At 32.1% G+C, this 13,023-nt stretch overlaps 1 protein-coding gene across 1 annotated transcript; it reads left to right on the plus strand.

Moving 5' to 3' along the window:
• The first annotated feature begins 5,781 nt into the window (after window positions 1-5,781).
• Window positions 5,782-9,023, plus strand: LOC148934483 (uncharacterized). Its single transcript, XM_089062316.1, has 4 exons — window positions 5,782-5,900; window positions 6,324-6,457; window positions 8,094-8,187; window positions 8,850-9,023. Exons 1-4 carry the CDS (start codon window positions 5,808-5,810, stop codon window positions 8,982-8,984), a joined length of 456 nt encoding a protein of 151 aa, XP_088918442.1. The 5' UTR covers window positions 5,782-5,807; the 3' UTR covers window positions 8,985-9,023.
• Window positions 9,024-13,023: the final 4,000 nt, after the last annotated feature.

Consider the following 13,023-nt stretch of genomic DNA (forward strand, 5'->3'; position numbering starts at 1 on the left):
CAATTAATTAACAGAAGTCTTGCAATCACTTACCAAACATGTTCTTTTGTAACCCTTCTGCATCTGATCCCATAACTCCAAAGTTCTGCAAAGTGCCTACATCCAAAAACCAAAAGTTAATCTATACCAAATTCCTCGAGTAGTAAAGTTATGCGGAGAGATAATATATCCCCCCTTCAGCTGATTGAAGCACACCACAAAATTTCTTTAGGTATAACGGTTCTATTCATCAAGATTCTTAGTAGCACTGTTTCCAGAGCTTACAAACGAAGACCCAACAATTCTCTTTCCATCCAGAGGCCTAGTTGAATAATTGGTGTTACTTTGAACTTAACTTTTGTCAGTTTCAAGAAAAGGGGAAAAATGAAAGAAAGTGCAGATCAGTTTAAGTTGTGATTTCCTTTGCTATAGGATATATACTCGTCGATAAACAGCGACAAACATGATATAAAAATGGCCTTAGATTCTCATGTCTAAAACATCCAGTGTCACCTTTAGCCAAAATTACTAAAAGGTAAGAAATTATTGACTGTTGACAGTCGATTTGGATTACAGCAAATCTCTGCCCAACTGCCTTCTTTAACACCACAATTTGAGGAGATATTGAATATGTAGACATGTCTCACCTGGAACAAGATGTCTGTATTAGTAAGTCCCGGCAGAGAAACCTGGATGCAATAGTTTACCAAGAAACACCAACACACCACAATAAAATCTTCAGAGACCATCTCCATCATGTACGCACTTATTGAGCAGGGTTGTTTATGATATTAATTGTATAACTAGGCATCCAACAGATCAGGGGAAAAAAATAGAACAGAGCAGCCAAACTCTTGTTAACCAGAAGCACATGATTTACTATCAAGTCTGCTAAGTTCTTAAAATTAAATAGTACTAATTAGTCCAACAAATTTCAGTTCTACAACACTTTTCAGCAAGTTTAACTACACATTGTCATCCTAAATCCTTCGAAGTCAATTTATTAATTCATTTTTAAGTATGATTTAGTTAATTCATTAATTATATCACAAATTATCATGCTGTTAGCATCTCCATCAACAAACTTTCTCAAATCAACATCTAATAAGAAAAAAATCAGACTACGCACTAAATACAGAGTTTGGAAGGGTACGAACCATGCTATCTTCGACCTCATCCGGCGCGGCGGAGCTCGAGCCAAACCGAGATCTTTGCATCGCTTTGTAGGCTTGATTTTTCCCCATTTTCGTGATAGTAAATTCTACAATTTTATCCAGCAATAATCGATAAATTTTTTGAAGCGAGAGTCATGAAACAAGAGAATCTAAACAATTAAATTCATTCCATTGATTTACAGAGAATTATTGAAGATAACAATTAGAGAGGGTTATAGAAGTACCGACGAATCATTCCAGAAAACGAAATTCCATAAAAATTTTATCAATTTCTCGGCGAAGCCAAGCAGAGGGGAATCGAGTGGATTGCTACCGAGAATCTCCGATGAGAGCGGCAGAAGGAGCCGCGATGATGTGAAATCGCGGATGCACGCCTTCGATATATTCGATTAGGGGATATGCAATGAGCAATTGCTTGGAGAACGAGCGGTCCGATCATCGTGATGTTTGATTCCAGAGCTTCTCCGGCGATCATCATCAGATTTACGCTCAGCTTGAGTGATCGTTAATGACAGCGGCGGAACTGCGGCGACATGCGGCTGAAATGCGACGGCAAAGCTAGGGCTGCGACATTGAAGTTGTGTAGAGGAAGGGAGAGGGGAGAACTGATGGTTAATTAGAGATAGAGAGGGAGAGGGAGTGCAAGGGCTATAACTACGGCTGTAAGGGTGGGCGTGTGGGAATGGAGGAAATGAGAAGAATTAGGTTATTAAGTAGTATTTAACTAGCACCTATTTTTGCTCGGAAATTTGCGAACAGAGGTACTTTGCTAGCTAACTTGCGAGCACATGCATTTGTCTGCACCGTTTGTCACGATCGCGAGCACGGTTTGCTCACAAATTTGCGAGCACTATATGTGTGCTCTCAAAACTCCTCATTTTATCCCCTTACTCTCAATTGGTCATTGTTTGCGTTTTTGCTCGGGATTTTGCTTTCAATTTTGCTCGCAATTTTGTGAGCAGGCTATATTATGCTCGAAAGTTTGCGAGCACCGGTGGTGTGCTCGCAAAAAGTTGGTCGCAAACGGAAGCTTTTTTTGTAGTGTCTTGGTGTTTCTTCTTTCGCCACCGCGACCGCCGGGCCGACTCCCGGTTCGAGATCATCCGCCTCCGCTTCCGCTCCTCGGTGGAGTAAACCGGCCGGCTCGTCTCCGAGCCGGAAGTTGGCCGGGTCATAGGTTGGGAGTCGAGTAGGGATAAGAGCTCGTGGATTTCGGAAGGAGAAATAATGGTTTCTTCGAGAATCGGGAGTTGGTAAAAAACCTGGTTTTCGACAGCTGTCATGGTTTTCGATATTATATATATAATTTTTTTAGAGTGTCGAAGTGTGGCAAGAAGGGGAAAAGGGAAGAAGTGAAGAGTAGGAGAGGGGTATTTATAGAGATTTCGGAGGGTGACAAATGTGACTAATAAATTTGAATTTTCAAAAAGTAGATAATTTTTACAATTGAAAAAGGGGAATAGTTAAAGGTGAAATCTTTATGAAAAGGGGTTAGGAAAAACGACCAAGATATTGACGGCCTTTTATAAATTATAAGGTGTAAAAAGTTGGATTTACATTTAAGGAATAATACATTGATATGTTAGTAAGTTGAGACACTAATAAAATATTGCTTATTAGATCAATTGATTAAATAATTAGACAACATATGTAATTTTATATTTTATATATACAGGCTGGTTTTTGAGTATTCGAGTGAGAAAAAAGATGGCTCATATCTAATAATATGAATACCATCACAACATAAATAAAAGGATATTAATATCATCGTGTTAGACATACCATTTATTCAACCTGCAACATAAAAATATTACAAAACTAGTGTTACAGAAGATGCTAGCATTATAATCAGATTTCATGGCTAAATAAAAGGAAATTGTCATGCTAATTTGTATTAAAATGACTAAAATATCGATTTAGGTTAAAATTAGTTCGATAACATTATATTGTCGCATGACATTATTTACATTCATTAGACTGTCGTACCTTACGATAGATCTTAGTTTTTAGTTCTTATTTAGGGTATGGTTTCTGTATTTTGTGTATTGTGTGTGTATGAGAGGTTGGAGGGTCAGAGTCGACTTTATTAAGGTGGGGGCTTTGTGTATGAGAGAATTAGCTTAATCACTAAGATTCAATTGACAAATGAAATTAACAAATTGTGCAAACCCACCCTAGTCATGTGGCCTACGACTCTCTCATTTTATTTTATTTCTCTTTCTCAAAACAGCCATGTGGAGGAACTACTATTGCCATTGCTTTTATTTTTGTCACCTCATGTTCTAACAAAATTTGAGAATGCACACTTGTTCCTACAACTTTTAAGGATTTATTCAAATTAATTTTATAATTACTTTGGTGTTATACGGAACCAAACGCTTGAAGCCACAAGAACATGAGTGGTGTGTCATGAAGAATATCGATGAAACTGGCTACAAGAGAAAATCAACTAAACCGGGACATAAAATTAAAGACCTAATCTAGCAAAATCAACAAAAGTCGAGGGGCACCGGCAAAGAAAGAAGACGAAAACTTCATAGACGAAGACAAATCAATTTCATCCAAACAAAAAAGAAAGGTCACAGAGAACTCAAGAGAAGCACATGACATGTGGGAGTCACCTTTCAGTCGGATAGAAAATAAAAGGCATACTCAATCGCTTCCACCTGAAATAGGTTGTCCGTCCAATTTCTGATGTCGCTTATGTTATCAAGGATTTGATTTGGTACGAAGGGAAACTCTGGCCAACCACAAATTCTCAATATACTAGTTAAAGAGAAAACGTTTTACAAACTAAGTTATCGATAATATTGTGGATTAAGATCTTGATACTAATTCGAACATGACTCTACACAAATGAGGGACCGGAGGGTTGAATAATAATCATAAGTTAATTTGAGATTACTAGCTAGTAATATGATCAATTATATATATAATTAACAAGTTTAATTATTATCATCATACACTCCACTCCACCACAAATAGAATATATAGTAAAGTAGAATAGTTAAGTGAACGACAAAGGCATGTTGATAATAAAACAAAATTTAAAGTAACGAGGCATTTATTTTTCTTTTTATTTTGATGTGATTATCTAATTTGAAATGCCCCAAACAAAATTCCTCAACTAACCAAAATTCTATGTTTTTGGACTATTATCCTAGATCCCTATTTCTTGTTTTTTCCCCTTAATTAATTGTTAAAGTGTGTATTTTGTGAAAGAACATATTCTTTGTCAGGTTTCCAGTTATTATATTACAAATAGATTAAAGATCGGCAGTTAGTTTCTGTTGGTTATCGTTCAACTAAATCTAATTACTAGTATGAATATATAAAATATTAGATTATATATATTTAACTAAGACAAAGTGGAGAGTAACATGCATACACTCGATCTATTGTCTTAGTCTAGTATATGGTACTAATTTTTATTACAAAGTTATGTCGGTGGACTAAAGAAAATAAATTCAAAACTATTACTAATATATAAAGGTACACCATTGAAACTTGAAAGGGGTTTTAATTTATGCAAAATAGATGTAAATATAGAAACGCGGAACAATATCATGCGTATGACATTTTTAGGTCATTGTTAGTTTATTTGTAGGTCATTCTAATAAAGGATGACCTAAACACTCAAATCATATAATATGATCTAAAACTGCTTAATCATGATCTTTCGTATTTTTGATTAATTATTAATCATTAGATCATTAAATTCTAGGGTCAAGATTTGAGCTGTATTTCTGGATTTAGATGCATACTTGTTTTCATCATCTCATATATTTAATCAAGACAAAGTGGAGGGCAAAATGACTAATGATCTTGATTACATCTACACACAACACCACCCACCACAACCTTAATTTATTTTGACCTAAAGTTAGAGCAATTGATCTGTTAAATTAAATAAAATCCAATTACCCAAATATGATTGATTTGATTTTTCATATCTATTGCCATTTCATAACACAAGGATTATATATATGGGAGGGTGGTTGAATCAATAACCTCTCTCTCATAAATCGCTGTAGGAGGAGATACTTGAGAATGTTGCTGTGTTTTGAAATAAATGGCAATTATGATTATAAATTTATGTAAAAAAAAATTCGGTTATTTTGAAGTATATACTCAATTGTAGTAGTGTCCTAATTATAATCGGTTTAATAATTATATTGATTTTCAAAGATTGGGCTTTTAACTCAAGACCAACTCTCCTCTCATAAAATTTGTCAAACCCACAATTAGAAGAAAATAAGTTCATATCGATTTAATTTAATTTGATGGATTATATTAGATAATAGTGAATCTTATGAATACTATTCAATTGTCACGTATGATTAATCTTAGCTTATAAGTCTTGGTCTTCCCTTATAATTAAATTATTCCCGGGCGAACTAACTTAGTCTTGCGAGAAATTAATTTTGAGCTACCGATTTTATCAAAATTTTGGAAAATCAAATTTAATTATCTAATCTCAATTATGGGAGGGTTAAATGTATTTTTTTCCTTTTATAATTATCTTGATGTTGCATTTATGATATTTTCCTGTCGACTATTTTCAAACCCCCTCCTTCCCCTCTATATATTTTAAGCCACTGAAAATTGGTTTATTCATCACTTCTCATATAGTAATACCCAAAACAAAAAAAAATGGAGTTTAAATTCATCAACTTTTTTGTAATTTGCACTCTCTTATTTTCATTGACGTGTGCCTCTCGCCCTAGTCCATCTATTATTGCAAATGTGAGTTTTAGATTTGATTAAAATTTTGTTTAAAGGATTGTTGTGAGTCTTACATTCGATTAAATTTTATAAAAGGATATAAAAATATTCCATAGTATTGTACTATTTTTGGTAGGTTCAGATCAGATATTCGATTTTCGGGTATTTTGCTCACCCTAAGCAATCTCTAACCATACACCAAATCTCATTTTTTGTGTAGAAAACTTCTCCAACCATAGTGCAAACCTTAACCTATTTTTGTGTTTTTCAATTGAACAACACTAAATATGGTGTAAATGGTTGGAGTAAAATTACTTTTTAGCGTGACATATATTCAAAAATGAGTTTGAATTTAGTGTAAATAATATACTATTAATATTGTTATCATTAATAAATATTTGTGTGTTTGTGTTTGTGTTTGTGTTTGTGTTTGTGTTTTAATAGGTAGGAGAGATTAAGATTTTGGGGGTTGAAGAAGTAAGTGGTGAAGGAGTATCAAATGAAGAGTTGAAGATGAGGACATTGGTTGTCGATCTTGATTACTCCCCCCCAAAAGAGTCACCAGGCCATCACCATTAGCCCTAAATGTTAGGGCAATCTCTCTATTCAATTTCCGATTACCTAATAAGTAATTGTTTTGATTTCTCATGTTTAGTGTCATTTCATAGTAAAAGGATTATATGACAAGTTTATTTTTCTTGCATTATGATTATCTTGGATTAATTCCGTTCTTATCAATTTTATGACTATTCCGTGCTTGAAGGTAAATTATTAACCACAAGTCCTATCCACATTCAAGACATAATAGAAAAAAATAATTTTTTTATAATTGTACGTATATAAATTCATGTGTTTTATATAAGAGCATTCACAATGTGCGGCTCTCTATCTCTTGCAATATGCATGGTCCTAGCCTTCAATATTTCATTCATTTATAATTAATGTAAATTTATACTGTAAAGTGGAAAAATAGTAAAATACATATTAAAAGCTTGAAATTATACATTATTGAACCTTGAAATTGTGACGCTCCGAGATTTTCAGGGCCATCTTTCGAGAAAAATCGGATTTAGTAAATGGATTAACTCGTGTTGTTAATTTATTCTCGACATGTACGACTCCTTCGCATGAATTCAACCTTGAGTGATGAATTAATATTACAAAGCCCAATACTTGATACTCCTTCCGTCCCGCTTTAAGAGTCCCGGTTGATCAATTTTGGGCGTCCCGCTTTAGGAGTTCCGGTTGAGATAAATTAATAAAAATGCCTGCAAAGTTTTAAAAGTGGGTCCCAACATTCACTACAACTAATAAAAAAGTGTTAAAAGTGGGTCCCAACATCTACTACAATATTTATTTATTACACACTCAAAAACTTTTTTCTTAAAACATGTGTCCGACTCAACCAGGACTCCAAAAGCGCGACGGAGGGAGTATATTCCAAGAAACTCCAAGAGAGCATCCCTACAACCTGCCAAAAAAAAAAAGGCAATGCCAAAAGGAAATGTAGTGATGAGCAAATCAAATTTAGGGATTTTAGTGTGAGAATGAAAATGTGAAAATGGGGAAGGGATTTTCGATAAATGAGAGTGAGAGAGGTATAAGCAGGCTACTCTCATTTTATTTTGTTGGGCCAAGAGAATTCAATTATTTTGGGCCATAATTTGTATTTAATCACATCCATTGGGCTGGTGATGTTGGGCCGAATTTGGCTGTGATTGAGTACTATCTTGGGCTAAAATTAAATATGTGATCGAGTTAAAAGCCATGAATGCGCGGTTGTTTACTAAGTTTCGAAGATGGAAAGTATTAAAGTTAGGGACGCGAAAAGCCGACCGGCGTCGCCCACGACGCTTCGGAGTCTTGATTTTTCCCTATAATGAAATTAATATCGAATGGACTTATTCAATCTCACGATAAATTAATTTTTGAGCAACCAATTTGATCCAAATTTGAAAAAAAAAATCTAACCCATCTCTGGTTATTATGAGAGGGTTAAATGTATATTTCTATTCAAATTTTGAAAACATAACGTTTACTTCAGAAAGGGGAAAACAGCGTTAATACTAATGAGTAATATTCTATGATTAGCTTGATTTTGCTTTTATGAAATTTACCTTCGAATATTTTCGGCAATTTCAAACCCCTTTTCCCCTCTATAAATTAAGCTTTATGAAAATTGTTTTATTCATCACTTTTCATATTACTATTCCACAAAATGGAGTATAAATGCATCAATTTTTTTGTGATTTGCGTTCTTCTATTTTCATTGACGTGTGCCTCTCGCCCTCATCCATCTATTGCTAATGTGAGATGTTGAAATTAACTAAACCTAATTTACGAATAATGCTTATGCATAATTTGGTACATTTGTGGTATAACTAATAATGTCAATGCATACTTGTTCACATTTAATGTCGTAAACTGCTAGCAGTTTAGGATTTTGAGTTGTTTACTTTTGCGCGTTATTTCTTATTATTTGTGTCTGTTCGATCATCCGTGTGTGTTGTGATTGTCTTCTGGAACATCTCATTCAACTTGAATTGATGTGAGACCGCTTATCTATGGCGTTTTGGGTTCAGTTGTTTATTTTTGTTGGTATTCTATTTCTTGTTATTTGTGGGCATTACTCATTCTCTGTGTTTTATGATTGTTGTTTACAATATCTCCTTCGACCTTGAGTTGATAAGAAACCACTCTATGGTGTAACTTGTAAGAGGCTGGCGAATAATATCATCATATGTATTGCTGACCTTTTACTTTTGTTCTCATGTGTTCGTTCGCTGCATTTCTTTTGTTGTGGTTGTAGATAAAACATTTGTTTTTGTCGTTACGTTATTTTTCCATTTTTCGTTTTTGTGCTCTATACTTCTTTACCAATAGTACTATGTTGCTCACCATTTTCAGCTCATGTTCATCCCAATTTCTTTGTTGTTAATTAATGTATGTGTGTGTATGTTTTTCAATTAGGATGGAGAAGTTGAAAATTTGGGGATTGAAGAAGTAAGTTGTGAAGGAGTGTCAAATGAAGAGTGTTTGAAGATGAGGACTCTGGCTGCCGATCTTGATTACATCTACACACAACACCACTCACCACAACCTTAACTTATTTTGCCCTAAAGTTAGAGCAATTTATCTATTCTATTAAATAAAAATCCAATTACCCAAATATGATTGATTTGTTTTCTCATATTTAGTATCGTTTCCTAACAAAAGGATTATATGAGAGGTAGCTTAAAAGTTACTATCCTGTGTCTATTTGATGTTGAAAGTTATGATTATAAATTAATATAAAAAAATGGGTACCTCAAACTTATGGTCATAAAGAATTCAGATACATCCATTGGTTTTCACGTTTTTCTTCACAGCTAAGTGAGAGTTTGACAACCTTCAACGGCTATAGTAAAGTTCTTTTTCCACGTATCTTCAATCAAATCATACTTTTTTTTCAATTCAAATCTTTTTATCTTTTTTAAATATTCTAATATGGATTAGAGGCATGTTAGGGTGCCACCACCCCTTAAAATAACACCATACCACCATTCCTAGCCGATCATTTGTACACGTGGACGAATAATAAGCTGTCACGTGGCCAAAAAAAAAAAATCTGAAAAAGACAGCCAGCAATTTGTTAGTCTTTTATCCAGCAAACTAACACACTATACAACAATCTATAGATTGCTGTGTAGTGTTTGTAATATTGTTGTGTAACGTTTATAATATTGCTGTATAAGTGGTGTCACGGTGTCACTTTAAGAGGGATTGTCCTTGTAACACAAACCTACATACTCATCTTCAAATCTTGTGCTTCACTTTTTTGTTTATTCAAATCTTTTTATCTTTTTTAAAATATTCGAATGCGGATTCCAAAATTGAAGAAACCCATCTAATGAATGCATAGATTTTTATTTTTCTGTTCAATTAAATCTTATGCATTTTTAAATTTTTCATCTTTTGTTTTTATAAATATTCTAATACATTTGACACCTACAGAATTCACATATATATTTATTTATTCTGTTGTTTCAAATATTTTTTACATTTTCGTCATTTTAGCTTTGAAAAAAAAATATTCTAATGCATTTGAAATCTGTACAATTCTAATTTACTTTTTCTGTTTTTTCAAATTTTTTAAAGCACTATTTATGTCATCATCATTTTAATTAGGCTCTTTAAAAATATTTTACTATATTTTAATATCATTTCGTGATAATATATAATTAATTTTGATCTTTCCAATTCCCTTCTAATGCACATGTGTATAATGTTTTTAATAACAAAAATAAAATCATATATTATGATTGAGAAAACAAATTAAAGTAAACAACAAATCTCTATGATTATTGATCGTGCCCCAATATGGAAAATCCTGAATCCACCAAGATAAGAGTGAATCTTAATTACACATACTATTCAATTTGATTGACTATTACTGATACTTAACTTAATTTCAAGACAATAATGTCATATATGATTAATTTCAAACCCCCTTTCCCCCTCTATAAATGTATCCTATGAAAATGGTTTATTCATCACTTCTCACATAAAACCAAGAACAAAATAATGGAGTTTAAATTCATCAACTTTTTTTGTGATTTGCACTCTTTTATTTTCATTGACGTGTGCCTCTCGCCCTAATCCATCTAGTATTGCAAATGTGAGTATAAGATTTGATTAAAAGGATATCAAAATATTCCATATTATTTTGGTAGGTTCAGGTCGGATATTCGATTTTCATGTATTTTTCTCACTTCGGCTCTTAGTGTACCATCAATATTGTTATTATTAATATTTATGTGTGTTTGTGTTTTAATAGTAAGAATTTGGGGGTTGAAGAAGTAATGAGTTGTGAAAGAGTGTCACATGAAGAATGTTTGAAGATGAGGAATTTGGCTGCCGATCTTGACTACGATTACCCAAGACCCAACCATCCACCTGCCCAGATAGATCATCATAAGTAGCCATAATTAAAAGTTAGGGCTTTCTCTCTTCAATTAAATAAAATACAATAACCTAAATAAAACTGTTTTGATTTCTCATGCTTACTGTCATATCATAGGCCATAGCAAAAAGGTTATACTCCCTCTTTCCCTAAAAATAAATATGTAATACTCAGTCTTTAAAAAATTGTTAAACTTATAAATGAAATGAGTTTTTTAATGTACAATTGGTAAAGTAAGAGAGATGGGAAAAAATAAGAGAGAAGGAAAAAAGACAGTGGAATGAGTGTTGTCCACAATATAAATGATTTGTACGATTATTATTTGTTGAAAAACTTTCCATATTTAGACTTTGTCTAATTTTGAAAGACGGCAAAAATGGTAAAACCCGTCTATTTTTTTAGGACAAATGAAGTATAATTATTGAGCATATTTTACATATTTTTGAGGATGGATGGAATACATATTTTTTCCTAACTACTTATCATTTTTAAATTTTACATATAACATTTTAATGATAAAGATAAGAGTAAAATAAAGAGAAATGAATAATCAGTGTAACTTTCAAATATTTAATCAAAAACATAAATACATTTAAAAAATGGTTTATTTTAATTACTTTCGAACGTTTTTAAAAAGCAATTTAATTTTAAATTAAATAATGAAAATTAATAATTCACTCATTTTGGGTCAACCTCTTTGGGATAGGGTTATTCAATTTACGGTCATTGAGTGAAGATTTTGTTCTAGTTATAAAGTTATGTCATTCACTTGTAAAACGATCCTTATAAATCATTATCTCTTTATCATAGTTTCAAGCCTTTAATTTTGTATTCAATTTTTATTTCTTTTATTTTCTCATTCCTTATTTTGAAAAAAACACTCACAAATTTTCCTCTCTTCTCATTTTTTGCTGCAATGAGTATCAACCTTTAATTTTGTATTCATTTCTAATTCCTTTTATCTATTATTTATATTATATTCATTTCTAATTAGATTTACTTACCATATTCACTAAATTTCAAAATTACATAATTAAAATCTTAAAAGTAAACTTTATTGAAATTTGATTCATAATTAACCCTAAACGTTAGAGCAATTTTTCACTCAATATGACTGATTCAATTGTAAGTTGTAACAATATACTAATAACTAACTAAATTTATCTATTCAATTAAATAAAATCCAATTACCCAAATATGATTGATTTGATTTCTCATATTTTGTGTCACTTCATAACAAAAGGATTATATGAGAGGGTGCTTGAACGTCTATTATATTAATAACCATAAGTCCTATCGACATGCATGGCCTAATAGAATATACTAATCGTCCATAAAAAATAGTCATATTTGTAGATGACACAGATTTTAACGTGAAATTGGTAAAGTAAAAGAGATAGAAAAAAGATAGATAAAGTAAGAGAGGGATGAGAAAAAGTAAAGAAAAATTGAAAAAAAATGGATAAAGTTTGGAAAATAAAAAGATATGAGAGACTATTTTTCGTTTACACTTTTAAATTGATAAAAAGAGACTATTTTTTTTATATCATAATTGCACATAGATAAATATATCAATCTTGGTCTTCCCTTATAATGAAATTAATGGCGGATTAACTCAATTTCACAATAAATTAATTTTGAGCAACCGACTTTATCCAAATTTGGATAAAAATTTAATTATCTCATCCCAATTGTGAGGAGAAAAAAATGAGAGGGTTAAATGTAATTTTTTATCTTTATAATTATCTTGATGTTGCATTTATGATATTTTCCTGTCGGCTATTTCAAACCCCTCCTTTCCCCCTGTATAAATTAAGCTTGTGAAAAGTGGTTTATTCATCACTTCTCATAAAATACCAAGAACAAAATAATGGAGTTTAAATTCATCAACTTTTTTGTCATTTGCACACTTTTATTTTCATTGACGTGAGCCTCTCGCCCTAATCCACCTATTATTCCAAATGTGAGTTTTAGATTTGATAGAATTTTGTAAAGGGATTGTTGTGAGTCTATGAAGGATATCAAAATATTCCATATTAGTATTTTTTGGTAAGTTCAGAACGGATATTCAAATTTTCGGTATTTTTCGAAACCATACACCAAATCTTATTTTTGGGTATAAAATTTCTTCAATCATACTGTAAACCTAAACCCACTTTAGTGTTTTTCCATGGAGCAACACTATAAATGTCAACCGCAAAA

Source organism: Salvia hispanica, chromosome 1 (genome assembly GCF_029641045.1).
Source record: "Salvia hispanica isolate PSC_SH4W2 chromosome 1, Shi_PSC_v1, whole genome shotgun sequence".
NCBI classification, from domain to species: domain Eukaryota; kingdom Viridiplantae; phylum Streptophyta; class Magnoliopsida; order Lamiales; family Lamiaceae; genus Salvia; species Salvia hispanica.

Excerpts from the sequence above, each read along its gene's own strand:
- LOC148934483 (XM_089062316.1), top strand. The coding sequence starts at position 5,808 with ATGGAGTTTAAATTCATCAACTTTTTTGTAATTTGCACTCTCTTATTT. Across the intron at positions 5,901-6,323 it reads GTCCATCTATTATTGCAAAT|GTAGGAGAGATTAAGATTTT; the intron begins GTGAGTTTTAGA and ends GTGTTTTAATAG. Across the intron at positions 8,188-8,849 it reads CTCATCCATCTATTGCTAAT|GATGGAGAAGTTGAAAATTT; the intron begins GTGAGATGTTGA and ends TTTTTCAATTAG.